Raw genomic sequence first — 12,315 nt, 5'->3', positions numbered from 1 at the left:
GTATGCACTGGACCAAAACCTTTTGCAGTTCAGGACCATTGACAAGTCCCACTTGATTATGTTAATAAGTTTGAATATCCTGCTTTTAAGTCTTATGTGTTTGTATTCACTTTTATTTGTTTAAATAATATGGTACCCATGTAATCATATTATATATGCAGTCCTCCAAAGAACTGAGAAGGTGCACTGACTAAATTGTAGAATTAATGCGGTTTGACACTCCTTCAACTGCCACAGCTCAGTGCCATGAAATCCTGGGATTTGCAGTTTGGTGAGGCACCAGCACTCTTTAGAAGAGAAGTTTTTTTAAAATATAAAACTATGAATCCCAGGATTCCATAGCATTGAGCCATGGCAGTGAAAGTGTTTTCAAACTGCATTAATTCTGCAGCGTAGATACACGCAGTGACTTTCTTCTCGGTCATTGCATGTAGCATGATGCTGCATGTGTCACTGCATTGGACTGTATTCAGCTGATACACTCACAAAGTAAGATTACCGAGATTGTACTCAAGACAAAATAAAAATTACATAGTTTGAGTAGAAGTAGAAGTAGCAGTGGTCACATTTTTATTCCATCTTTTAACTTTAAAAATTCCAAGGATTGCTAGTACCACTGAAAACAATCAATAAGGATTTCAGAATCACAATAATTAGTAAACCTCCTAGTTTTAAAGGGAGATTGAAGAGTGGGCCATTGTTTGTCTGTCTGTTTATTAATGGAAAATACTTAGATTTAGGTGTTTTTATTTGACAGACCTCCCAGATTACAAGCTGCATAAATTTTACAGCAAATGACAGGGACAGGTGGTGGTGAGCTGCAATGACAATTTCTTCACCCCATTCACATCCATAACTAAGGGCCCTTCCAGACAGGCCTATATCCCAGGATCTGATCCCAGGTTTTCTATTTTAAACTGGATTATATGAGTCTACACTACCAGATAATCTGGGATAAACAGAAAACCTGGGATCAGATCCTGGGATATAGGGCCTGTCTGGAAGGGCCCCAAGGGCTCTTTCACACAGCTATATAACCCAGAATATCAAGGTATATAACCCACAACATCTGCTTTTGAACTGGATTATGTGAGTCCACACTGCCATATAATCCAGTTCAATGTGGATTTTATACAGCTGTACGGAAGAGACCTAAGATGTAGAGAAAGGTGTAACAGTCATGTTAACAAGTAATTATTATTGGAGCCTTCGAATCAGAAATCCTTGATGCTTGTAAAAGTGAGCTTTCTGTGGATTTCACTCTTCATTCTTAAACTGTCACATTTTCCTAAAGAATCTGTTAACTATCAATCTGAATTGTTGATGCTATTATACGCAGGAACTTTTCTAGTGCTAATAAAATGGACTCTGAAGTGTAAAGTAACAGTCTCTTGGTATGTCACAGTGCATCTCATGTTTATGTAGTGTTATTTCCCCCCCCCCCCTCTCTTAATTTGCAGCTTATATATGAAAGCTTTGCTCAGTACATGGTGAAAGAAAAAGGTTATGATAAAGAGCTGCTGAATGTAACCCCAGAAAGCTGGGATTTTTGGTAAGTGAATCACTTTTAGAATTATAAGGTTTTGTTTTGTTTTTTTACATTTCCAGGTTACTTGTCAGTACATTAATTGAACATAGAAAATGAATGTGCCTATCTTTCAGGATTTCTTAGAATAGTGCTATTTAAAGTGATAGTCCCTGAACTGGTGTCAATCTCTGGCAAATTTCCAGGAAAGAAAGAAAACATTGTATCCACTAGGCACAAATTTAGTGCTGGTTCTGATACATTGGAAAAAAATTGTGGTCCCTCATATTAAATAAGACGAGAAGCATTATCATGGTGGTGGTAGTGGTGGGAAACCCTAAGATTATGTTTTTTAGTGGGAGCCCCATTTTTCCAGAGTGGGTTTGCTTTTGCCTCAGGGCCCTTCCACATAGCCATATAGCCCAGAATATTAAGGCAGATAATCCACAATATCTACTTTGAACTGGATTATCTAAGTCCACACTGCCATATTATCCAATTCAGTGTGGATTTTATACAGCTGTGTGGAAGGGGATTCAGTGCCTTGGTCCAACACTCAACTATATCATGCTGACTCTTATTCATTACTAATCTCGTATGTATTCCTCAAATTTACTATGTGTTAGTAACACTTATGTATTTTATCTTCCCTCCAATGAGTTCAAGGCTGGCCCCTTCTACACTGCTGTATAATCCAGATTATCAAAGCAGATAATCCACATTATCTGCTTTAAACGGGATTATTTGGGTCTATACTGCCATATAATCCAGTTCAAAACAGATAATCTGGATTTTATATGGCACTGTAGAAGGGGCCACAATTTATATGGGTGTCATGATCTGTACAATATTTTTATTTACTATATTTATACCCAGTTTTTCTTACCCCGAAGGAGACTCAGAGCAGTTTACAGATTATGGCAAAAATTCAGTGCCACATCATACACACAATAATGAATGTAACATCAAATTATAAAGGAATTAAAATTTATAAACAGTTAGAACATATAAATACAATAAAGCAGATTAAAAACGTACATATTGCCGAGTCTTAATAACCATATGAGATAGGTTGTGCTATTCGAGAATGACTGGTTCAAGGTCATCCACTGAGATTTTTTAGCTCAAAGGGAACCTGAAATTGGATTTCCAAATTCTAGCTCAGTATACCACTGATTTTCAATACATCTCACTGTTTTACAATGGGCTTATGTCTGTCACATGATTAAGGCCCCTTCTACTCTGTCATTATATCCCAGGATCTAATCCGAGATTATTTTCTTATCCCAGATTATATGGCAGTAGAGACTCATATAATCCAGTTCAAAAGCAGATAACTTGGGATATAAAGATCCTGGGATATAAAGACAGTGTAGAAGGGGCCTAAGATATCGGAGGGGCCCTCAAGAGTCACACGTTCCCTAGTTGTGGTGTGTCCTCTTCTTTCAGCACCAAGTTAAAACTTGGCTCTTTTTAAAATATCTTGGGGATTAGGGATGATAGTCTGATGAGACTATGCATTTCTGATTCATTGATTTCTGATTTTAACATTTTTAACATTTAAAAAAACCTCTAAGTCATATTACTTTTAAAAAGTCTGTTGTCTGTGTCCTTCCCAGAAGTTTTTTAATAGATGATGGGATATCAGTATTTTAACAAAGGCAATAAAATAAATAAAATATTTTGCTTGCCTATTGTCTACTCCCTGCTGCCCACATGGTGCCTTATGTCACAGCATCATCCATCAGATTATTAATGGCTGCCAGAACATCCATTTCCCCATCACAATCATTGGGCTGAGTGGCTTTTCTTTTATTATGCACAGCTTTCCTGTGCAGTTTCTAGAAACTAAATATGCTTATTGAAGCCTTTTCTTGAATTCTTTCTTTTATGACTCAGCAACCTCTAGAGCAAGACTGGGGACATTATGATCTACCAGAAGTTTTGCCTGACAATTCCCATCAGTCGTTCTTAAGTGTGGATAGTGCTAAAATCATTATGGAAGTTGTAATCCAAAGCAACTGGCAATCTGAAAGTTCTCCACCCCTGCCCTAGATCGAAGCCATTTTAGTTTAAATGTGCAGCTGACCTGATGAGGAGTTCTCCCAAGTCACAGAATAAACAGCATATTGAGCTGCAATGCCTTCCTCTACTGTCACAATGCATTTAAGATTACAGATTGTTCTGTATGCTATGTCACTTGTATATATATTTAATGCAGTAATAGTAATCGTATACACTTTTCATTTTCCTGTTGCTGACTCCATATACATTTAGCTGTAAAGGCCTAGTGCTAGATATGGAAGATGGGAACTTTCTTAAACTTTCTGAAGATGGATCTGTTTTGAGGTAACATTTCAGTCTCTTTCATCTCAATAAATGTGTATGTTTTTGACAATTTTCTGGTTTTCGAGCACTGTTCTGTTTTCTGCTATGTGCTCGACTAGTATGAAAGTCCAGGTGTCTATCATAAGACTGATGTTTCAAAAAATAATATCAGAAACATCCATTTATAAGATGCTAAGCAGAAGAAGGAAGGTTTGCACTCTATAATGCAAGCTGGGTTCCTTTTGCCAGTATCTCATTATACACCTGGTGGTTTTTTTGGCAAACATACTAAATATGACAAAATCCATTTGTTTTTAAACACCTTTATATATGTATTGAGAATTCTAGTATATACATCATTTGCATTTCATATTATTTCTGTGTATATTACTCTAGTGTTCACATAGCATTCTTGTTTGCTAAGAAAAGTGTACTGCGAAGCTAATCTAGAGTACTTAAGGTAAAGGTTTTCCCCTGACGTTAAGTCCAGTCATGTCTGACTCTGGGGGTTGGTGCTCATCTCCATTTCTAAGCCGAAGAGCTGGCGTTGTCCGTAGACACCTCCAAGGTCATGTGGCCAGCATGACTGCATGGAGCCCCGTTACCTTCCTGCCGGAGCTGTACCTTTTGATCTACTCACATTGGCATGTTTTCGAACTGCTAGGTTGGCAGGAGCTGGAGCTAACAGCGGCCGCTCCCGCCACTCCCGGGGATTGCACCTGGGACCTTTCGGTCTCCGGCTCAGTGCTTTAACGCAGTTCGCCACCGGGGTACTAGAGTACAGTAGAGTCTCACTAATCCAAGCTAAACGGGCCGGCAGAAGCTTAGATAAGCGAATATCTTGGATTATAAGGACTGATCAAGGAAAAGCCTATTAAACATCAAATTAGGTTATGATTTTACAAATTAAGCACCAAAACTTCATGTTAGACAACAAATTTGACAGAAAAAGTAGTTCAATACGCAGTAATGTTATGTTGTAATTACTGTATTTACGAATTTAGTACCAAAATATCACGATATATTGGAAACATTGACTACAAAAATGGCTTGGATTATCCAGAGGCTTGGATAAGCGAGGCTTGGATTAGTGAGACTCTACTGTACTTAATTATTACTAAATATTATTAGTGTTACAAAGGACCCTAAATTTAGATTTTTCTTGGGAAAGTGCATAAACATTAACTTGTGAATATCAGTGTTGCTCAGAGACATCCTATTGTAATTTGGGGGAAGAGAAAATAATAATAATAAATTTTTATTTATATCCTGCACCTATCTCCCTGAGGTGACTCAGCGCAGTTTATATGCCTGGATAAAGAAAGTGTATATGCCTGGATAAAATGCTTGATTTTAATTCTTGGTGCATATATATGTTAAATAGGGCAAGTCATGGAACAAAGCACATGACCCCTGAAGAGATTTTGGAGACATATGGAAGGAAAGAGTGGAAACACTTCAAGACTATGAGTGGAATGGTTTCTCGTTCAGGTATTAGATATACAAATATATACGCGTCACAGTCTACGTATGTATGTATGTCGGGAGCACAAAGGCTTATACACCACTTATTGGATCTGGATCAGACTTGGTACACATGCCCTTCATGAATAAAAAAAAATACTGGCAGAGGGGTTTTTTGGGGGGTGGGGTCTGATAAAGAATGATGGGAGTCCAGCCTCATCTGGAGAAGTGTGTAATTTTTAATTACTTATCTGATATCCCAGATTTTCCATACATTTCCATTGCATAAATGAGCTGATTCTCTCTTAATGATAAGAATGGTTTGATGATCAAAATAGTTACTCAGAGAAGAGGTGGGATGCCCCACAATGGAGGTCTTTAATCAAAGACTGCATAACTCTCTAATACCTTTAGCTATAAATTTATTACATTATATGGTTAAACTGTGTACCTACAAGGCTCTCTACAACTTATATATGTCTGTGACATAGCCATGTGTGTCTCTTGAACATACCTCAATGTATTCCTGTCTGGTGATAGAGATCTCCCCAGCAGTTTTAAACTGCATTACATGGTCAGTGTAGACCAGAGCTTTTCAAACATTTCATGTTGGTGACACACTTTTTAGACATACATCATTTTGCAAAACAGTAATACAGATTTACTAGCAAATCGGAAGTTGAACCAACCCCTTATAAGAGACTAGCTGTGCCCGGCCACGTGTTGCTGTGGCGAAGTATGGTGGTATGGGAAATAAAGTATTGAGGAATTGGTGGTAGTTAAGGTAAAGGGTCCCCTGGGCTGAGTGGGTTGCTAGGAGACCAAGTGAGCGGAGCTTAGCCTTCTAACTGGCAGCAATTGGATAAAAACAATTATTCCTCTCCCTCTAATTAGGACTTTATTTTTCTTTTCTTTTTGTTGTATCAACCTAGAGGCATGGATGAGGGGTTGTGATGTCAATTTTCGAGGTTGTGGGGTGTTTACTTTTGTTGTTTTGTCCGCTGCCGTGATGCCATCACTCTTTTATATATATAGACTAGCTGTGCCCGGCCACGCGTTGCTGTGGCAAAGTGGTGGTGGTATTGGTTGAAAATTGTTGTGTAATTTTTATTTGACGTTATTTGCAGTTTTTATTGATTTTATTGTAAGTTATATTTTTATTTATTATATTTTATTTTTTTCTTGTATTATTTTTAGTTATTTTCTGTTATTATAGTATTTTATTGTATCAATTTTTTTAGTGTTTTTTATTATTTTTTATTGGGTTGCTGGGAGACCAAGTTGGAGGAGCTTAGCCTTCTAACTGGCAGCAATTGGATAAAAGCAATTATTCCTCTCTCTCTAATTAGGACTTTATTTTTCTTTTCTTTTTGTTGTATCAACCTTGAGGCGTGGATGATGGGTTGTGTTGTCAAATTTTGAGGTTGGGGGGCCTGTACTTTTGTTGTTTTGTGAATCGCCGTGATGCCATCAATCTTTTATATATATAGATATAGACCCATACATAAATGGTAATAATAAAATATATAGGGACACAACAAACCTGAAGTTGTGAAGTTAATCAAGGTAAATCAAATGAATTAAATGAACTAGCAAGGATTAAAATAACTGACTAAAATAAACGACTTAAAGTTAAAGTAACAGTAATTAATAATGCAGTTTCAAGCAGCATTATATAGCAGTGTAGATGGGGACAACATTGACTCAATTTTGAATTGAGTTAACCCAGGCTTTGTGGAAGGCAGAGTTTGTGTCTTTATTTTTTGGTCTGTTGAGACATGGATGTTGTTGAATTTAGGTCTTTTGTTTTATTCGTTTAATTAAGAGTTTCAGAGACAGTGAGAGATAAAAAATAACGTTTGCACGTCAGTTTGCTGCTAAAAAGCACAGGGGCAAGGGCTGGTTTTGAAAGGGAAAAACAAGGATGATCCTACAAAGTTGGCATCAGTGGAACAGTAGGGAAAAAATTAACCAAAATAATTCTTCAATATTTTTTCCTGATTTTTCAGAATAGATTTGCAGTAAGAACTTCTGAAGTTCAATAGTTTCCTGTAAGAAGTTGGAATCTAATATGATATTACAATTCTTTTTTCTTCTTTGCAGCTAAATATTATTCATATGACAATTATTTTGATCTGCCAGGGGCACTTCTTTGTGCACGGATTGTAGATGGTTTAAACAAAGTAAGTATTAACCTGATTTACAGCTCAATTTTGAAAAATCTTAATGGCATAAGATAGTCATGCCCTGCTTCTTGTGTTTCTCACTTTTTGTGTCATATTATAATTTTCTTAATGATTATGCAACAAAAGGAATTTTATTTAGGGGCTATAATTTTGCATACATAGTATTTGTCATTAACTGCTGTCAAAATTGACTTTGACTTATGGTGGCCCTGTGAATGAGAATTTTAACTGTATAATACTTCATTAACTACTCAATGCTGTGGGATTCTGGGATTGGTAGATTTCTGAGATGTTGTTTACCCTCCTCTGTCAACGAGCTCTGTTGTCACAATAAACTTCAGATCCTAGGACTCAATAGGATGGAGCTATGACAGCTAAAATCCAGAAACAATTCTGCAATGTGGATGCAAGCCAAGACATCCTGTTATCCACAGCTCTACTCAGGTGTTATAAACTGAAGGTCATGGCTTCCTCGATTGGGTTTATCAATCTGTAATGCTGCTTCTTCCATTTCCTACTGCTGTCTATCTTACCAGGAATTACCTATGCCTGGTACACCTGTGAAAAAAATGTACCATGGGTGTCATAGGCGTTTCTAAAGGAGAATCCACAGACCTGGTATATAGATCAGAGATGGGGATTGTACAGATTTTCAGATTTATTTATTGTGTCAGAAGGGAATTAAGGGCACGTTTATAATGTATTTAAAAACACAAAGTTAAACACATACTAAATGTCCTTTGACCAGAAGCTGGCCACTTGGAGTGCCTCTGGTGTCGCTGTAAGAAGGTTCTCCATTGTGCATGTGGCAAGGCTGAGGCTGCATTGTAGTAAGTCTTCTGTGGTTTGCCCTTCTCCACACTCGAATGTCGTGGACTCCACTTTGTTGCCCCATTTCTGAAGATTGGCTCTGCACCTTGTGGTGCCAGAGCACAGTCTGTTCAGCACCTTCCAAGTCGCCCAGTCTTGTGTTCCCAGGAGATAGTCTCTCACTTGGTATCAGCCATGGGTTGAGGTTCCGGGTTTTAGCCTGCCACTTTTGGACTCTTCCTTGCTGAGGAGTTCCTGCGAGTATCTCTGTACATCTTAGAAATCTATTTCTTGATTTAAGGAGCTGGTGTTCTGGCTGATATCCAAACAGAGGAAGGGCTGGAGATGTCACTGCCTTGGTCCTTCCATTATTAGCTGCTACTTCCTGACGGATGCCAAGTGGTGCAATGCTGGCTAAACAGTATAATTTCTCCAGTGATGTGGAAAATAGACATCCTGTGATAATGCAGCATGTCTCATTAAGGGCCATATCCACTGTTTAACGTGGTGAGTTATGTTCCACACTGGACATGCGGATTCAGCAGCAGAGTGGCAAAGCACAAGGGCAGATGTCTTCACCGTGTTTGGTTGTGGTCCTAAGTTGTGCCAATCAGCTTTCGTATGATATTATTTCTAGCATCCACTGTTTGCTTAACAGTCAAGTAGTGCTTCTTGTAAGTCTTCAGATACTGAACTACAACTCAACTTAGCAGTATTACCAGGCATCCCAGATTTCCAAGCCCTGAATCTGGCTTCATAACATAAAACAACCCTGCAAGCACCTGGCGGGAGAAGATAAAATGAGCCTGGGAACTTAGGGTTGAAAGTATAAACAATTATAATTGATGTAGTGTGTGGGAATGGTAGTAATGTGATCCGGAGGGTGGGGTTTGATGATGATATTTGCGTGTGCTATTACGTTGCATCAGAAGTGATAAAATTGAATGTATGTAAACATTAGGTCATTCTCGACTTTTCCAAAGTCATGTATTCTTCAATAAAGATTGGATTTGAGAGCAGCTATCTTTGATCTGCGTTCAGACTGATCCTTTGAAGTGAGCGTGACATTTAAGTCGAGAATCCCGTTCTCACCCTCCTGCGGAATTCGCAGTGAAGTGATAATGAGTGGAGAAGGAGATCAAAGCCCAAATGGAGCAGGGAGGCCTTTGCAAGGGGCCCGGCCGTTGGGAGAAGAGACGCTGCAAGCCATAGCTTCCTCTACGGGGTACCCCAGGCCGGACGGCGTGACCCAGAGGATTCCCAGGGGAGGAAGAGGCGTCTCTGCGGCTGCGGAAACCAGTTGGGGATCTGGAGGAAGCATGCCGGAGACCGTGGCCCTGCGGTTATCCATCCTGGAAACAAATTTATCCAGGCTGTCGGAAACCGTAGGGAGGTTGGTGCCACTATTGGAAGAGAATCTCCAAAAGGAGCCCATCCGATATGGCGCCGAGAGAGAGCCAAGTAAAGAAGGAGATTGGAGCCAGAGGGGCCAGCGAGCATCAACGCAGAGTCCCGTGGCCGCGAGGGGCGAGGGAGATGAGGAATATTGGCAGGAGCTGGAGTTCCGAGACAGAATGGCACGCGAAGTGGAGCGCCAGCGAGCTCTGGGAACTCTGAGGCCGCCATCTCCAACAGAGCTCCCAACCCCCCGAATGGGCGTCGGGGTGGAAAGACCACTGGGGCCAGGGATCGGGTCCAGTGGATTAGCAGACGAAGGCGGAGAGGAGCAGGAGATCCAGGAAGAGGAGGAGAATGTGCTGTACGACGAGGGAAGACGAGATGCGGGGGCTACAGCGAGGCCCGTATGCGGATGGGTGGAAGGGCCGACAGCGGCGGCAGAATTTCGGGAGCCGCGCAGAATGACTACCGGAGTGGGGCGCGGCGTGTTCAGTGGGGCCGTCCAAGGAAACCCGATGCAACCCTTCCCCCTGCCTCCCAGACAGCACAAACGGGCCGCAGAATGGATGCCAAGGAGGGAAGATCTCAAACTGGAATACGGAGGGGAATCAGCTGAATTGAACTTTTTTCTAATTAGCATCAGAGGGTACATGGAAGACAATGCACACACATTCCCCTCCGAAGCAAGCAGGGTTCGAGCCATCGGCAACACACTAAAGAGAGGAGCTGCAAGCTGGTATGTGCAACTACATGCCAGACGCGACCCATGCCTGAGGTCGGTGCCCCGCTTCCTCGCCGCACTGGAAAACCGGTTCAGAGACCGGCTAGAGCAATTGAGGGCTCGAGACCAGCTTAAAGGAATAAAGCAGAGGGACAAAACGGTGCCCGAGTACGCAGAGGAATTCCTCCACCTCGCGGAAAGGGTACCAGAGTGGTCTGAAGTGACCAAAGTGGAAATATTTAAAGAGGGACTACGCCCCGAGGTTTTCAGCTGGGCAGCGCACAGAGATGACCCCGAAACGCTCCAGGGATGGATTCAACTAGCGGGGCGCGTTGAGTCCACCCTGGCCCAAGTGAAGCGCTTCAGGAGCAGCGGCGGCCAGCAAAGACCGGTGGCAAGAGGCCGAGGAGAAACGAGGAAGCAGGAAAGGTCCGGAGGGAGGCCGGGGATTCCCTCCAGAGGAGACGACAACAAACCTAAACCGGGATGCTTTGTGTGTGGGAAGACGGGCCATCGAGCAGCAGAATGTTGGGCACGGAAGGGGGAGCCACCGAAACCCTCAAAACCCAAGCCAGCAACCGGGAGGCGTGCGGAGGAGGAGGTGCAAGCCCCAGAATCTTCGGAAAAACTGGTGAGTCGGGACAAACGCATGATAGTAGTGCCAATCTGCATCTCGGGGCTAGTGAATCGGGCCACCTGCAAGGCATTCGTGGATTGTGGTTGTTCTAGGAACATTATAACTCCGGAACTAGCAGGAGCGCTGAAGTGCCAGCAGATGGCACTTGACTCCCCAATTGCATTTTCGCAGCTGGATGGATCAGTTGCTACTGGGGAAGTATCGACAAAGGAAATACGGGGGGTCCCATGTAAAATAGGCAAATGGGAAGGAAGAATATCCTTTGTGATAGCCCCTATTGCCGCCTACCACGTAATATTAGGGATACCATGGCTCGAACAGGCTAATCCTGAAGTAGATTGGAGAGGAAAGAGCCTAGCATTTAAAGAACAGCAGACGCAATGGGAGATAAGCAAAATTGCAGAAGAGGAGGACGAGGGAGATGAAGCAGGTGAAATAGACCCACAGCTATTGCCACCTGAATACAGAGACTTTGTGGATGTTTTCAATCAGAAAGAAGCAAGTAAATTACCTCCCAAAAGGAATATAGAAGTAGAAATTGAAATAACCCCAGGAGCAAACTTACCAAAACCAAAAGTGTATCCCATGTCTGTGCAGGAGAAGGAGGAATTGAGGAAATATATTGATAAAAACCTGGCGCGAGGCTTCATTAAGCCATCCAATTCTCCTCTCGGGGCCCCAGTGTTATTTAGGAGAAAGAAAGACAACTCCCTAAGATTGTGCATTGATTATCGAAATTTAAATGCAATTACTAAGGACAATAAATACCCTATGCCCTTAGTAAAGGATTTAATTACCGTATTGAAGAAAGGGAGCATATTTACTAAACTGGATTTAATTGAAGCATATCATAAATTAAGAATCAAACCGGAGGATACTTGGAAAACTGCATTTTCCTGCGCATTCGGCCATTTTGAATATAAAATTTTGCCTTTCGGTTTAAAAAACGGAGGCGGTTGCTTTATGCAGCTTATAAATGAAATACTACACCCATTGTTGTACAGAGGGGTATTCATATTCCTTGATGATATCTTGATTGTGAGTGAAGATAAGGAAAAGCACGTGAAATTGGTCCGGGAAGTGTTGCAGAGACTAAGAGAAGCAAAGCTGTACGCAAAACTGTCCAAATGTGAATTTAATAAAACTCAAATTGACTTTCTGGGGTATCGGATATCTCCAGAAGGGTTAGCTATGGATCCAGCTAAAGTATCAGATGTAAAAGAATGGGGAGTGCCTCAAACAAGGA

The 12,315-nt window shown here is 41.2% G+C and overlaps 1 protein-coding gene across 1 annotated transcript in view; it reads left to right on the top strand.

Annotated features, from left to right (window-relative positions):
• nt5dc1 (5'-nucleotidase domain containing 1) overlaps positions 1 to 12,315 on the top strand; it is a 198,515-nt gene that overhangs the window by 4,315 nt on the left and 181,885 nt on the right. Inside the window, exons 2-5 of the mRNA XM_003215606.4 lie at positions 1,461 to 1,552; positions 3,803 to 3,874; positions 5,238 to 5,344; positions 7,421 to 7,500. Of these exons, the coding sequence (XP_003215654.3) occupies positions 1,461 to 1,552; positions 3,803 to 3,874; positions 5,238 to 5,344; positions 7,421 to 7,500 (351 nt within the window). The remainder of the gene's footprint in view (positions 1 to 1,460; positions 1,553 to 3,802; positions 3,875 to 5,237; positions 5,345 to 7,420; positions 7,501 to 12,315) is intronic.

The sequence above is a fragment of the Anolis carolinensis genome, chromosome 1, assembly GCF_035594765.1.
Source record: "Anolis carolinensis isolate JA03-04 chromosome 1, rAnoCar3.1.pri, whole genome shotgun sequence".
Taxonomy (NCBI): domain Eukaryota; kingdom Metazoa; phylum Chordata; class Lepidosauria; order Squamata; family Dactyloidae; genus Anolis; species Anolis carolinensis.
The sequence above is the reverse complement of the archived record's forward strand: the minus strand, read 5'-3'. Positions and strand labels throughout refer to the sequence as shown.